General features: G+C 40.7%; 1 protein-coding gene across 1 annotated transcript in view; it reads left to right on the top strand.

The window, feature by feature from the left end:
• The first annotated feature begins 8843 nt into the window (after positions 1 to 8843).
• The window catches only part of LOC126234234 (uncharacterized), a 57012-nt gene continuing 49926 nt past the window's right edge, over positions 8844 to 15929 (top strand). Inside the window, exon 1 of the mRNA XM_049942925.1 lies at positions 8844 to 8931. Coding sequence (XP_049798882.1) covers positions 8915 to 8931 — 17 coding nt within the window. The 5' untranslated portion in view covers positions 8844 to 8914. The remainder of the gene's footprint in view (positions 8932 to 15929) is intronic.

Here is a 15929-nt window from a genome sequence, read left to right as displayed (position 1 = left end):
ATTCTATATTTGTGGCATTGTGATCGTGTAAGTGTATTTAGTGCTTCTAGGTCTGTGTTACTCCATTTCACTACTCCAAATGAGTAGGTCAGTATTGGTATAGCATAAGTATTTATAGCTTTTGTCTTGTTTCTTGCTGTCAATTCTGTTTTCAGTATTTTTGTTAGTCTTTGTCTATATTTTTCTTTTATTTCTTCTTTAATATTTGTATTATCTATTCCTTTTTTTTTTGTCTGTATCCTAGATATTTATAGGCATCTGTTTTTTCCATCGCTTCTATGCAGTCGCTGTGGTTATTCAATATGTAATCTTCTTGTTTAGTGTGTTTTCCCTTGACTATGCTATTTTTCTTACATTTGTCTGTTCCAAAAGCCATATTTATATCTTTGCTGAATACTTCTGTTATCTTTAGTAATTGGTTGAGTTGTTGATTTGTTGCTGCCAGTAGTTTTAGATCGTCCATGTATAGCAAATGTGTGATTTTGTATGGGTATGTTCCAGTAATATTGTATCCATAATTTGTATTATTTATCATGTTGGATAGTGGGTTCAGAGCAAGGCAGAACCAGAAAGGACTTAATGAGTCTCCTTGGTATATTCCACGCTTAATCTGTATTGGCTGTGATGTGATATTATTTGAATTTGTTTGGATATTAAGTGTGGTTTTCCAGTTTTTCATTACTATGTTTAGGAACTGTATCAATTTAGGATCTACTTTATATATTTCCAATATTTGTAGTAACCATGAGTGGGGTACACTATCAAAAGCTTTTTTGGTAATCAATGTATGTGTAGTGTAGCGACCTTTGTTTAGTTTTAGCTTGATATGTCACCTCTGCATCTATTATCAGTTGCTCTTTACATCCACGTGCTCCTTTGCAACAGAGTTTTTGTTCTTCATTTATAATTTTGTTCTGTGTTGTATGTGTCATTAATTTCTGTGTAATGACTGAAGTTAATATTTTGTATATTGTTGGTAGGCATGTTATGGGGCGGTATTTAACTGTGTTTGCTGTGTCTGCTTGATCTTTAGGTTTCAGATAAGTTATTCCATGTGTAAGGGTATCAGGGAATGTGTATGGGTCTGCAATGTAACTGTTAAATAATTTAGTTAGATGTGAATGTGTTGAGGTGAACTTCTTTAGCCAGAAATTTGCTATTTTATCTTTTCCAGGGGTTTTCCAATTGTGAGTAGAATTAATTGCTTGGGTGACTTCATGTTGCAAAATTATCGCTTCAGGCATTTGTGGTATCATCTTGTATGAGTCTGTTTCTGCTTGTATCCATCGTGCATGCCTGTTATGTTGTACCGGGTTTGACCATATGTTGCTCCAGAAGTGTTCCATGTCTGTTGTGTTTGGTGGATTGTCTATTTTAATGTGTGTTATCTATTGTCTGGTAAAATTTCTTTTGGTTTGTGTTGAATTATTATTATTATCTTTACTTTCTCAGACGTTAAGTCTGGTGAGGAATGGAGTGACGCGGACCTTTATCAAGCGTCACTTCCTATTAACTGTACGGTATGTGTTATATTGCGTTTAGGAACTTTCGGGTAATTGAACATGTATCAATAATTACGGATTTCTGTAGTTGTATATATATGTTTGGATGTAGCTGTATTGCATTGATGTACTGGTGGATATTGTGTGGTATGACTCCTGTAGTTGATAGTATAATTGGTATGATGTCAACTTTATCCTGATGCCACATGTCTTTGACTTCCTCAGCCAGTTGGATGTATTTTTCAATTTTTTCTCCTGTTTTCTTTTGTATATTTGTTGTATTGGGTATGGATATTTCGATTAGTTGTGTTAATTTCTTCTTTTTATTGGTGAGTATGATGTCAGGTTTGTTATGTGGCGTTGTTTTATCTGTTATAATGGTTCTGTTCCAGTATAATTTGTATTCATCATTCTCCAGTACATTTTGTGGTGCATACTTGTATGTAGGAACTTGTTGTTTTAAAAGTTTATGTTGAAAGGCAAGCTGTTGATGTATTATTTTTGCGACATTGTCATGTCTTCTGGGGTATTCTGTATTTGCTAGTATTGTACATCCGCTTGTGATGTGATCTACTGTTTCTATTTGTTGTTTACAAAGTCTGCATTTATCTGTTGTGGCATTGGGATCTTTAATAATATGCTTGCTGTAATATCTGGTGTTTATTGTTTGATCCTGTATTGCAATCATGAATCCTTCTGTCTCACTGTATATATTGCTTTTTCTTAGCCATGTGTTGGATGCGTCTTGATCGATGTGTGGCTGTGTTAGATGATACGGGTGCTTGCCATGAAGTGTTTTCTTTTTCCAATTTACTTTCTTCGTATCTGTTGATGTTATGTGGTCTAAAGGGTTGTAGAGGTGGTTATGAAATTGTAGTGGTGTAGCCGATGTATTTATATGAGTGATTGCTTTGTGTATTTTGCTAGTTTCTGCTCATTCTAGAAAGAATTTTCTTAAATTGTCTACCTGTCCATAATGTAGGTTTTTGATGTCGATAAATCCCCTTCCTCCTTCCTTTCTGCTTAATGTGAATCTTTCTGTTGCTGAATGTATGTGATGTATTCTATATTTGTGGCATTGTGATCGTGTAAGTGTATTGAGTGCTTCTAGGTCTGTGTTACTCCATTTCACTACTCCAAATGAGTAGGTCAATATTGGTATGGCATAAGTATTTATAGCTTTTGTCTTGTTTCTTGCTGTCAATTCTGTTTTCAGTATTTTTGTTAGTCTTTGTCTATACTTTTCTTTTAGTTCTTCTTTAATATTATTATTATTATTATTATTATTATTATTACTACTGATGACACTGATCAGACAAAAAGCATTGGCAGCCTGAAGTCTTCCAAATGGTTCAAATGGCTCTGAGCACTATGGGTCTTAACATCTGAGGTCATCAGTCCCCTAGACTTAGAACTACTTAAAACTAACTGACTTGAGTACATCACACACATCCATTCCCGAGACAGGATTCGAACCTGCAACCATAGCAGTTGTGCGGTTCCAGACTGAAGCGCCTAGAACGGCTCGGCCACCGCGGCCGGCGAAGTCTTCCAATTTCTGCCATTTCAGAAGTAAGGAGTCCAGCAATCAAGTGATTTACTAACAATAAATGTAGTGCATACACAATTTTGCTGCAGGGTATTGGTGAAGCACAAGTTGATAGCGAGAGAAGTGCCGCAGGAGAAGCACGTTTTGTGACAAGTGTCTGCCCTCAATGACGATAGTCAGCTTTCTTTTGTGAGGAGGAGATGAAGGTACAGTACATGCAATGTACTGAGAATTGCCACATCATTCCATAAAATATAGGTTGTTAGAAATAAGCAGTATCAGTTGACTCATCGACTCATTAGTCTGTGATTTAATAAAACACCTACATAAAATAAATTCCATTTATCTTTCATCGTTTTAAAAATAAAAGTCTTCAAAGAAAATTCCTTTTCATTGTAAAGTTTAAGTATAGGCCTAAGCTGATGATGATGGAGGGAGGGGAGAGGGATGGGCGAAGGATACTAGCTAAAATCTGATTGGACTCAAGTGTAATCATAGAGAAAGGTTGGGAACCATTGATTTAGAGCATTCAACTCCTGAGTTTTAGACACTGCTTGCAGTCGGTAGTGTCATTGTAATTTGCTCTCCAAATTTCATTAAATTAATCCTGTTTACGGAGTGTGTGTGCACTGAGACATCTGTCGAGCACTTGCTACTGTTTCCACTGACTTGATGCTTTTTTTGTCCCTTCACGATCATTTGGCGTGAAATGAAAGAGGAATTGTGTAAGACATCAGCGTTCAAACTATTTCACATATCCGCCACAGAGACCAATTTTTTTTCCCTTTATTGTAATTTCATTCCCCTGCCCCATACGGGCAGGGGAGGGATGGCAGCGGCACAGTCCACCTCTCTTCATCCAAATGGCTTTAACAAAAATGCAAAGGGAACTCTTACATAAAAACTGGGGGTAAAAAGGGGGATATAAAAATACAGTAAATGGAGATGATGGGAGTTAAAATATACGCTGATACGGAGACATTGGGGGACAATTAAAAAGTCGACATAAAGTTAAAAGAACACAGCTAGCAATTCGTTGTGTACTTAAAATCACTGGAGTCAAACACAAGTTAAAAGTTGGCCAGAGTATAAAAATCACACAGAGCGAGACACCTAAAAAACAAAACCACTGGAAACGACGAAACACTCACAAAGAATAAAAATCGCTGGTAGGAACCTGCCGAAGGACTGGAGGTCGGAGAGGAGGAAAAAAGAGGGGAGGGGGGATGAGGGGGGGGGGAACAGAGAGTGTAGCAAGAGGCAGGAGACAGCAGCAGATGAAGAGGGAAGACGAGGCAGGAGGGAGTGCAGAGACACTGAAGGGGAGCACGGGAGAGGGAGGGGGCGTAGGAGGGGGAGGGGGGAGAGACCAACTGTTTCACAACCAGAGCGTCGTGTATTGTTAGTCTACACATGTATATTAGCACTAGCTTATTTACGTATGCACTTAACACTTTTTTTCTGAATAACAAAACAGAAAATGTCACCGGCAAGAACCTTGCGATGTGTAGTGGCCATCGCGATATGGGACAAGTACACTGCTCTGCTGCCCGTTGTCAGTTTTCCAGACCTTGAAGACAATACTTCTCATTCAAGTACGAGGGTAGTTTGAAAAGTTCGCGAAATCACCACCAGATGTCAGCGCTAGCGCAGTGAGGATCGCGCGTGATAATAGATTAACCTTTATGTGCTGACGCGTGATGCGTCAGTGCACTGGGTAGAGATCTATGGCTCGCACGTCAATCTGTTGCTGCTACCGTGTAGTGATTCGAGAAGATAGAAAAAATCGAGATTCGAGCAGTGGTTAAGTATTTCGTAAAGAAAGGTACGAAAGCAAAGGAAATTCATGCCGATTTTTAGAACAGGCTGGGGGACTCTGTTCCTTCGTATTCAGCGGTTGCCAAGTAGAGGAACAACTTTAAATTTGGTTGGGACAGCTTAGATAGTGTGTAACCTCCCCTTAGAAAAATTTATGAATTACTGTGCTGGTAAACCGCTTACGTTATTTGACTTTTAAACAGCTGAGCAGAAATGAACGTACTCAGACATTTCTCTCTCTACTTATTCTGATCAACACTAAACTGACAAGCAATATTTTTAGCGTAACGCAATCTGACTTTCAAAAATCCCCACAAAAGAATGGCCCTGACTAACAATAACCTATACCTTTCATGAATCACTTATCTCCCAAAAACCTTCGTTACTCCAACTATTGCAATAGAGCAAGCGCCAATACTGCCAGCTAAATAAAAGATTCTAACTACTGTAGTCACTAACTACTGATAGGCATAGTTAGCAAATGAAAGATTTTGATAGAGAACAAACGATGTATTTACCTTAATAGTGTTCAAAAGTCATTATATATATATATATATATATATATATAAGTTCATGACATCCAGTCTTACAAATTTACTGTCTCCGATGGACACACGTCCAGATCATCCGCTCTCAAGACTCCGCCATCTCTCTCCCCACATCCACCACTGCTGGCGGCTCACCTCCAACTGCGCAACGCTACGCGCTGTTCACAGCCAACTGCCCAACACTACAATAGCAAATTCCAACAATGCAAACCAGCCACAGACTGCACACAGCACAGTCACGTTACCAGCACAAAAATTTAACTAAACAGCCTACTTACAAGTGGTTCGCGAAGTGGTCGGCCAAAATGTGACACTAGCGCAGAATTTCTTGCAAAAGTGAATAAAATGATTATGGAGGAGCACCAACTCAAAGTGCGAGAAATTGCTGAAGCTATAAGGTATGTCGCCCTAACGGACATGTCAAATTATAACAGTGGAAGTCGATATGAGTAAATCATCTGCTAGATGGGTGACGCGACTCTTAAGACAATACCAGAAACCCAACAGACTGTTTCCAGAGCAACCAACAGGATGTTTTGCGTTGATTTGTGACCACACATGAAACTTGGGTCCACTACTATACTGCATGGACAAAACAACCGTCATAGCAGTGGGAACATGTAGTTCACCACCACCAAGAAAAAGAAAAGCCAATGCGATTTGGCCATAAAGGTCATGGCGTCAGTTTTCTCAGATGTGAAAGGGATTCTGCCGATAGGGCATTTTTTCCGCTGATCCAACAGTTACGGGACAGTACTACTGTAACCTCCTGGACCAGATACAGCAAAAGAGAGACAAAGAAAGGCCATGTCTGACAAGGAAGAAACTCATCTTTCATCAACACAATATGCGTTCACACAGAGCTGCCGTCCTCATGGCAAAAATGCACGAACCACGATGCGAATTGTTGCCGCACTCGCCTTCGCCTAATATGGCTCCACCACACATCCTTCTCTTTCCCAAGCCCTAGATTTTCCTTGGTGGACGGAGATTCTCTTCCTACGAAGAACTGACAACCAAAGTTTTTTTGCAGCTCTGGAGGAATCTAGTTTTCGAGATGGAATCAAGGCAATGGAACGTCGCTGGAGCAAGTGCATTCGTTTACATGGAGCCTACATAGAGAACTAAAAACGCCTCACTGACGTAAGGCGTATCTTTCTGTTGTATTCAGAGAACTTTACAAACAACCTCCACAGTTCATGAGACCGAGTGCATATCGTTCTAGTCCTCCCAGCATGGAAAAAATCTCTCGCATTACCTTGACCTAGAACAAGGTCGTCCATGTGGTAGTCAGACACGCTGACGGTTGAGCTACTGAGGCAGGCAGGCAGCAGGAGGAGGGGGGGGGGGCGGTCCTAAAGCACATTAGATTTCAAGTGACTACAGACTTGCAGAAATCAGAGTACAAATATACACAAATCTGCAATGAAACAGGAACATCAGCCAGCTCCGGAGAATTTATTTAAGAACAGGAAGGTGTACCTGATTAAATTATGTAACAAGTTCGTCATTTTAGATTATACAGACAATTGAGGAACTGGGCAGTTATTTAACAAAAGTTCTTACGCGAACCGCAAAAGATGGCTCTAAGAGAGCAAAAGAAAAGAAATTTTCAAATAGAACGAGTCAGTTTCTAAAGACAAGGTGATAATTTCAAGAAAAGGGTGACAGGTACTTGGTAGAATATGCTGAATTAACGCAAACTAAAGAAGAAATGTCTTCAAGAGGTGGCGACTAGTTACAAAAAGTAACTGAGAAGAGAAAAAATTGAAAACAATAAGAATTTGGAGAAGACAAAATAGAAATACATCTTGGGCGGACACCGCATTTAATCAGTTTAGATGATAGACGGCATAATTAAATTAGCAACAGAGAAAACTATACAAGCATTTAAGGATTTATGTAATGAAAAGCTAGTCAACAGTACAGATAATCATTAATGGATATATAATAACATCCCAGAACTAATGTGAGATGAGACATATTAACCCCTTCGAGGTACAAAGCAAGGAGAGAAGTCTGGAAATATGTATCTGTAAGAACGGTGAAAACTTTGGGCAAATTTACAGTAAAATTGTTTACTGTATGCCTCTGGAGAAAGACTGGAACGACTAAGTAATTATTCTCCTGCACAAGAAACAAAAAGGACAAGACAGACGTTTCAGCCTCCTCTCACTAATGCACGAGATGTTCACCAAAACTGTCATCAAACGCACAGAAAAGACAAAGAATTTTTGCTGGAGTAACGGGGCAAGCGGTCCTTCAAAACTGATACAGCACAGTCGACCATTTATCAGTCTTGACAGAAATTATAGAAAGGAGCAATGGGTATGAGTATCAGTTACCACTTTGCAGTGGGTCGTAGGTTTGTAGAAAGCTTTTGATCCAGTTTGAACGAAACCTGCAACAACAGACGTCAATAAATAAGGCGTTGATTAAACATGTGTGAGTCTACTGAATCATACACTAACGAAAAAAAAAAATCGCAACACCAAAAAATAAGTAAGATAGAGTAATGAAATTTGGGGAATACATTTGTCTAGGTAATATATTTAAGTGATTAACATTGCAAGACCACGAAAAAATGCAAGCGAGTGATTAGCCACTGTAAATGTGAAATCCTGGAACATTAGTAACCGTTGTGAAGACCACCATGTTGAATGCAAGCGTAGGTGCTCCACTGGAGACAGGTCTGCTGGTCTAGTGGGCCAAGGCAGTATGTGGACACTCTGTAGAGGTTGTTCCGTTATAATAACGGTATATAGACGAGCGTTATCCTGTTGGAAAACACCCCCTGTAATCCTGTTCCTGAATGACAGCATAAGAAGTCGAATCACCAGAGTGACGTACAAAGTTGCAGTCAGGTGCGTGGGAAAACCGCGAGACTGCTCTTGCTGTCATACGAATTCTTCTACTATTTCTCTGCATATACTGAGTTTTTCAAAGTTCTTTATTTTACTGGGCCAGACCAAAAAACGGAAATTTTGGGTAAATTTCCTCTCTTGTGTCAGTCTATGCTACAAGCGTGTCCGGTTCATTTCTCTTCTGATACAAGGGTTCTGAGGTGCTCTTACTGCTTAAATTCTTTTTTAGTAGTGTTTTCTAATTCGTGGTGCACAGAATTCCCACAATATTACTAATATTCTTCTGTTCTGGCATTTATAATTTGACTGAAGCTGTAGTACTGTTACATTAGTTTCCGCTTTCTGTAGGTCACAGCTTCTTCGGCGGAGACAGTGCCAATCAAACCGTCCCGGAAATGATGCAATTGTAATTGGCAGAAATAAGTTGCGCAACGCCATACTCGGCCTAAAACACAGCGAATCATGCGCATGTGACTTTGAGACTCTCTTCTTATCTGTGACATTTAATCTTGTAGATCAGATGATTTAATACAAAAGAAAAAGAAAAGTCACGGAGGTAAGTATATATGACATAGCTTTGCTCCAGGAGGACGAAGTAGTCTGCTGTCTCTTCCGACTACACACACAAGCGCTATGGAAGAACTCGATAGGTAAGTGTCGTAGAAATAACTAGAATACGCCTTATTTCGAGTTCCTTAACTTTTCGTCCCTCTTTATCTTATCTGCTTCATAGACTAATTCTTCGTATTATGGAACAGCGATTCTTCTTCTGCATCGGGTGGAACTAGTTTACACCGAGACGGCATCCTCGACGAGCGGGATTAAAATGCTCGTGTTTCAACTTCAGCTTTGATAGAAAGTTCATTTTTAACATTCAGTTGTACTAACCAGGAGTCCGTTTAAATAACAAGCAGAAGCAGTTTCTGAACAGATGTAACAACACGCGTCGGATAACGAATGAATAATAATTTTCTTCATTCTTGAAAATAATATCAGTGTGTATCTGTCCGATTATAAAACACGAGGTGCTACTGGCAACGATATTCAAGTTGAATGTTTACTCTGTTACTGTCAGAAACTTGGCGCAAACAACGCCACCTATCTAAGTGGTATTGGTGCAAATCAGAGATTTGATTTGGCAACAGAGAAACAATAGAAGTTAATGTCAAATGCTAATGATGATAATATTGTAGCGTGTTATGACGTTTTTGTTTTAGAAACGATGTCTAGTTTTCGGGAAAAAAAATCTCTTGGATTTGTTGCTGCGTAAGTTTAGATCATTACTAAAGATTTAAATTGATTACTATTTGGGAGATCGGTCTTGTTACCGCCAGCTCCCCACCAAGGACGTCAACATAACCTTTGGCATACGCAGATTCCTTGTCATTTCTATGATGTCACCATGACGTACGTTGTCCGACTCAATGAAAAAAACACCACGGCATCAGTTTCAACAGTCGTCTTTAAAAGGAGGCTTGAATTATTGTTTCTATGGAAATTGATATAAAAAGCTATCTACCTTAGATGATCGTTAGTAAAAGGCGAGACCTGTATTCTTCTCCGAACTCTATACAGACGGTAACATCTTGTGCAATTGAAAAATGTCTGTTAGGACAGACGAGGTTGTCGAAAGCTTATAGCTTAGACCCATTCTAGACAGAGAACTGAAATTTTTGTAACCAAGAGCCTCTTTGTGAATATTTCTGCTCACGCTATGTTTGTCTGTGATATCTCAAAAACGTGTGATAACTGTTACCGGGAACTCTAGACAGTGTAAACAAACAGTGTTGATAAGGAAGTTTAGCTGCCATTAATGTATGTAATTTCGTAAAATAAGCTTGGAAATGTCTAAAACAGCGCTTTAAAAAGAGGTTTGAATTATTACTTTTTCGCTGGAAATTTTCTTTTATGTAATATAAAAAAATCTATGTCCTTAGATGACTATTAACAAAGGCGAGGCTTGCATTCGTCTCCGAAATCTATACAGACGGAAACATATCGTGCTGTTGAGAAATGTGTGTTTAAAGGACAATCAGTTGTCCGTTAGACAAGGCGAGGCACCTGGTTTCCATGCTGGGGAAGACTGCGACGTTTATCGATCGGAACTGACCTAGACCTCGGACTACGATACGTCACCGCAACCAAGACTTCAGGAGGCGGCGGAAGGGCATATCACACTCCAGCCAAAGGTTTACATACTGTATCTTATTCCCGTTCCACAATCAGCTACCAAATAACATTCAATGCTAACTCCAAGATAAGATCTATTAGTAGCCTATTTATCCCCCCAATGTCACAGTTCTGACAGTTCACCACAACAAACCGTACTCATTTTGGAAAACTCTTTAATACGACGTATATTAGTTTCGCAGCATGCTTAATGGTTTTGGTATCTTCGGTTCTAAACTTAAACTTCAAATGTTTAGTGTTTTGTTTGCTCAAACCGCAGCGTTTATGAGGTACGCGTAAGGAAATAGTTTCTTTCCATGTCGCGGAGTTTGTGCCGTCATTGGCTGCCAGGAGCAGCCTGGACAACCACCGTGGTGATTTACTCACCGTATTTAAATGACAAGGCGCACAGAAGCACTCAGCTGCATTGTACATTGCTCTGTTATCATTTAGTGTGTACCCTGTCGTGGATTCAGACAATTCTTGTTATTGATCCATGTTTACATTGGACCTAAATGTTCAAATTTGTGTGAACTCCTAAGGGAGTCCCTAGACTTACACACTACTTAATCTAACTTATGCTAAGAACAACACACACACCCATGACCGAGGGAAAACTCGAACCTCCAGAGGGAGGGGCCGCGCAATCCGGCACACGGTGCCTCAAACCGCGCGGCCACTCCACGTGGCACATCGGATCTGGACGCAGCCAGTTCCTTCACTTTCATCCTAACCGTACGTTCCAACATTTTACTCGACAAATTGCACACTGAAATCATACTGTCTTGTTTTCGAATTTGTGGTACATTGCTGTTATTTGCAAGAAAATAAAGCCATGTACAATACATTCACAAAAATAAACTTGCTTATAACACAGATGACCCGCTGTGAGCAAGCAACTAAAGTAAAAGGACATACTTCGATCACGGGATGAATTTCGCTCGCTTTTTCCTCTAATCATTCGTGAAACTCGGTAGGTGGTGATACAGTAGTGCACTCTGGCGAGACGTTTGCAAACTTACTCCAACGGTACATAAAAAGAGACAAAAAAAGCTCTAAGAAATAATACCATTAAACGTTCATTAACGACACACTTAAGCATAATAGAGATATATGGAGAGAGGGGCTCGCTAGGTAAGTTTCAGCAACTCTGTCCATTCCTTTATGATCCAAGCAGTGGAACGTGAAAATTGTGTGCGATTTGGTGGGACACCCTGGGGCTGAAACATCACAGCCTTCGGGACGCCCATAAGAGCGATTCTTCGAGGAACCTGGAACTACCCTTTTTTGTTATTTTAACTCCCATTGTTTCCCTTTCTCATGTCTAAACTTGATCTTTCATACCCATGTTTTACGTGTGTAACGTTTTATTTTATACAGTCTCTTGGCTGAAGTGCGGCAATTGTGCCTCTGACAACCGACCCCTGCCCACATGGGACAGGGGTATGAAGTAACAATAAAGGTAAAAAAAGGCGAATCCGTGACCCCAAGCCTCTGTTACATAGAGCTAAGCGGCATTTCAAGGTGCAGTCTTAAGACTCTGTACTACACGTTCGAAAAATATCGCTTGATATCACATATCAACCGTTCCAAAAATGTTAAGCGCCATTAATTACATCCGTGGGAAATACGCGAAATGCTTTCTGATAGTTTGAATTCTATGATACGCCATTAAGAAATTTTTTTAAATATATGTTTTGGGGCGGTTCCCCTTAAGAACCTTTAATTACGAACCGCGTCTGCGTTAGTCCATTTGCATTTATTAATTCTCAGATTGTGTTCTGTACATGAAATTACGACAGGGTGCTCTTTGAGATATAAACAAAGTCTAGGTCTGTGAAGGACAGGCGTACCTGTACGCTCTTTACACTTCAGTCACTTCAACATTAGTGCGTAGTAAAGTGTAGTGATTAATTTTGTAAATCCAATGTCGTGAAGAAAGAAATAAATGGCAGCTCTCCTGTTTTATTATCAGCCGGTTTTTTAATTACTGCCAGCCGACAGACCAATGCATTTAAACCATCAGTGATCGATTTTAGGAAGTTAGGAAAAAATATGATGGTAACGCGCCTAATACGGAACCACACACATCGAAATAAACAAATTGACTCTAATTTATATTTTTCATGAAGGTGTTTGCCCATTAAACCTTAGAACGATTGACCTGAACGTTAATTATCCACTTTGGGCTGTTGTATACAGTTACGTGTCACTGAAGAGCAGGGTAAGGTTTCACCTCTGGGGAAAGGAGGAGTTTCTGCCGGCATGGAGCATTCCTTGTCCATTCCACCAGCCATTCAGTGAAGACCATCAAGAGGTGATGATGAATGCAGATACCCCAGAGGAGTAAGCGATGGAAGACCCTCCATCGGACATCAGCGACAACACATGGATAAAAAAAAGGGAAAGAAGGACAAGCTTTAGGGAGAGGTTCCTTACACCAAAACAAGAAAAAAATGTCTAGTAGAGAGGGTCTCTAAAATGCGAACCTGATGAGCTATGATCACTTGTTCATCTTCGATATTGCGTAACAAATCTGTTCTTCTGCAAACCTTTTGTTTTCCACATTTTTGTGAGGAGATAGTATGGACCAAAACAAGAAAAAGAAAGAAGTAGTAAACATGGGCTCTACAATGCGTTGCTTAAGACGCTATGAGTATTTGTTCAGTAGGAGAAATGTGTTTCACACTAGAGAAGATGAACAATTGCTCAAAGCTTAATATGTGGTACTTGCTGGAATTAGGGTAAACGTGGGAGGACCACCCATACAACTTTTTTTTCAAACAACTTTTTTATTTAACAATAGATAAACTGCGGTTTTACAGATACTCGAAGCACTTAACCATAGAATTTTCTTTAACAAAATGAACGAATTTGCAAAATTCTTATGACATTAAACCTTAAGTTGAATAAGCTTTTAATGTTTGCAAAAGAAATCGGAAGTGATGTATTGCAAACCAGCAAAGAATATGACAATGATTACAAGACGGGCGGCCTGCAGGTTCAGCCGTCTTGTAATCATTGTGAGACAGCGGTGATTATTATCGCACTGGACACAGTCTGTCTCATTAAATGCCCTTTTGCAACACATGAAAACTAATAAGCACCGTCGACGACGTGGGTGATGCAATTACTCAAAACAGATGACTTATCTTTTAATTTGAAAGCAGTATGTCGAAAGATTCGGGGTTAAGGTACGCATCTGTGCTTGAAGGTTAAACGGATTAGGAAACAATATGACAATGATAAGGTTTACTTCTAAGCAACCAACATCATAACTTGACTCGGCAACCAAGGTTGCGACTGGATCCCAACCCGTTCCTTCTGACAATTTTGACTAAAGCCCTGGTGGCAGCTGTCTGTTAATATTTTCAAAGTTAAATTGATTGTCAGTTATTAAGACCGCTCTGAAGGAACGTCTTAAAACATTACTTGTGAGCACTTATTACAAGAGAACTCACTCGGCGGAACCACAAGATCCAGCTAAAATACACCAATAGTACACTACTAGTGCCTACATTTACGACCAAAGAGCCGACCGAGTAAAACTCTGAGGGTCGGGTACAAACCAGAAAATAATAAGGAAGGCAGGCAGACAGTGAAACAAATCACCACGAGAATTACAGAATGTTACTCGCCTGTATCAGCAAGCAGTTCCACGGATCCACGGTGGGTCGCAGAGCGGTTACTGACAAGGGAACCTCCCCATCGCACCTCCCTCAGATTTAGTTATAAGTTGGACAGTGGATAGGCCTTCAAAACTGAACACAGATTAATCCAGAAAACAGGCAGAAGTTGTGTGGATGTATGAAAAAAAAAAGCAAAATATACAAACTGAGTAGTCCATGCGCATGATAGGCAACATCAATGGAGGTAATAGTTGAGGGGCGCCGTGGTCCCGTGGTTAGCGTGAGCAGATGCGGAACGAGAGGGCGTTGGTTCAAGTCTTCCCTCGAGTTGAAAGTTTAATTTTTTATTTTCATACAATTATTATCTGTCCGTCCGTAATCTTTTCATCACTTTTTGGGAGTGATTATCACATCCGCAAGAAAATCTAAATCGAGCAAGGTAGAACAATCTTTTTACCCATTCGCCAAGTGTACAAGTTAGGTGGGTCGACAACATATTCCTGTCATGTGAAGCACATGCCGTCACCAGTGTCGTATAGAATATATCAGACGTGTTTTCCTGTGGAGGCATCGGTTGACCTATGACCTTGCGATCAAATGTTTTCGGTTCCCATTGGAGAGGCACGTCCTTTCGTCTACTAATCGCACGGTTTTGCGGTGCGGTCGCAAAACACTGACACTAAACTTATTACAGTGAACAGAGACGTCAATGAACGAACGGACAGATCATAACTTTGCGAAAATAAAGTAAATACAATTTTCGCTCGAGGGAAGACTTGAACCAAGGACCTCTTGTTCCACAGCTTCTCACGCTAACCACAGGACCACGGCGCTCCTGTGCTCATATTATCCTTGATGTTGCCTATCTTCCGAATGGACTACTCAGTTTCTATATTTTTCCTTATTTTTTTCATAGTTCCACACAACTTCTTCCTGTTTTCTCGATTGATCTGTGTTCCGTTTTTCAAGGGCTATCCACTGTGCCACCTGATAACTAAATCTGAGGGGGGTGCGATGGGGAGGTTCCCTTGTGAGTGGTGCCGATGAAAGCCACGCAGAAGAGGGCAGCCAGTCCACGAGCTGTCGCCCGACACGAGTGTTGCCGACCAGCCGGCGGGACGTCGGGCTGCTGCTTGTAGTCGACGCTGACCCCGGTGAAGTACTCCGGTACCTTTCCTCTGGGCAGGCCCTCCTCGCGCAGCTCGTGGCTTCGGCCGCTCGGACCTCGTGACCAACTCTTGTCGCGACGCTACCGCCATTCACCAAAGTTCGTGCCTCCTTCTCGGGCCAGTGAACCTGTACATATATCGGCGAGCGAAGACCTTCTAAGGGCACAACCCACAGATACAAACTCTTCCTCACAGATATTGGCAAGGGGGCCGCAAGGGGGATAGTCGACGCTACACCTGGCGGCAGACAGAACCGTCTACTAACTCAATGGCGCCACGACTCATACCTCTTCATGTGTGCTTTGAGGCGCCATGTTTACTGGACATTTTTATCGTGGTTTGATCCACGCTACCTCTTCTCAAAATATGGTGAGCAATGTCCTTCGCCGGACGGAGTGGCCGAGTGGTTCTAGGCACTACAGTCTGGAACCGTGCGACCGTCACGGTCGCACGTTCGAATCCTGCCTCGGGCATGGATGTGTGTGATGTCCTTAGGTTAGTTAGGTTTAAGTAGTTCTAAGTTCTAGGGGACTGATGACCTCAGCAGTTAAGTCCCATAGCGCTCAGAGCCATTTGAACCAAAGTCCTTTCAGTAGAAGAGATCTGTTTAATAGTATCGAGGATGAACAAGTGCTCTTAGCTCTTAACGTATGCATTTTCGAGCACATGTTTTGGACTTTT

This window comes from Schistocerca nitens, chromosome 2 (genome assembly GCF_023898315.1).
Source record: "Schistocerca nitens isolate TAMUIC-IGC-003100 chromosome 2, iqSchNite1.1, whole genome shotgun sequence".
Classification (NCBI taxonomy): Eukaryota; Metazoa; Arthropoda; class Insecta; order Orthoptera; family Acrididae; genus Schistocerca; species Schistocerca nitens.
The sequence above is the reverse complement of the archived record's forward strand: the minus strand, read 5'-3'. Positions and strand labels throughout refer to the sequence as shown.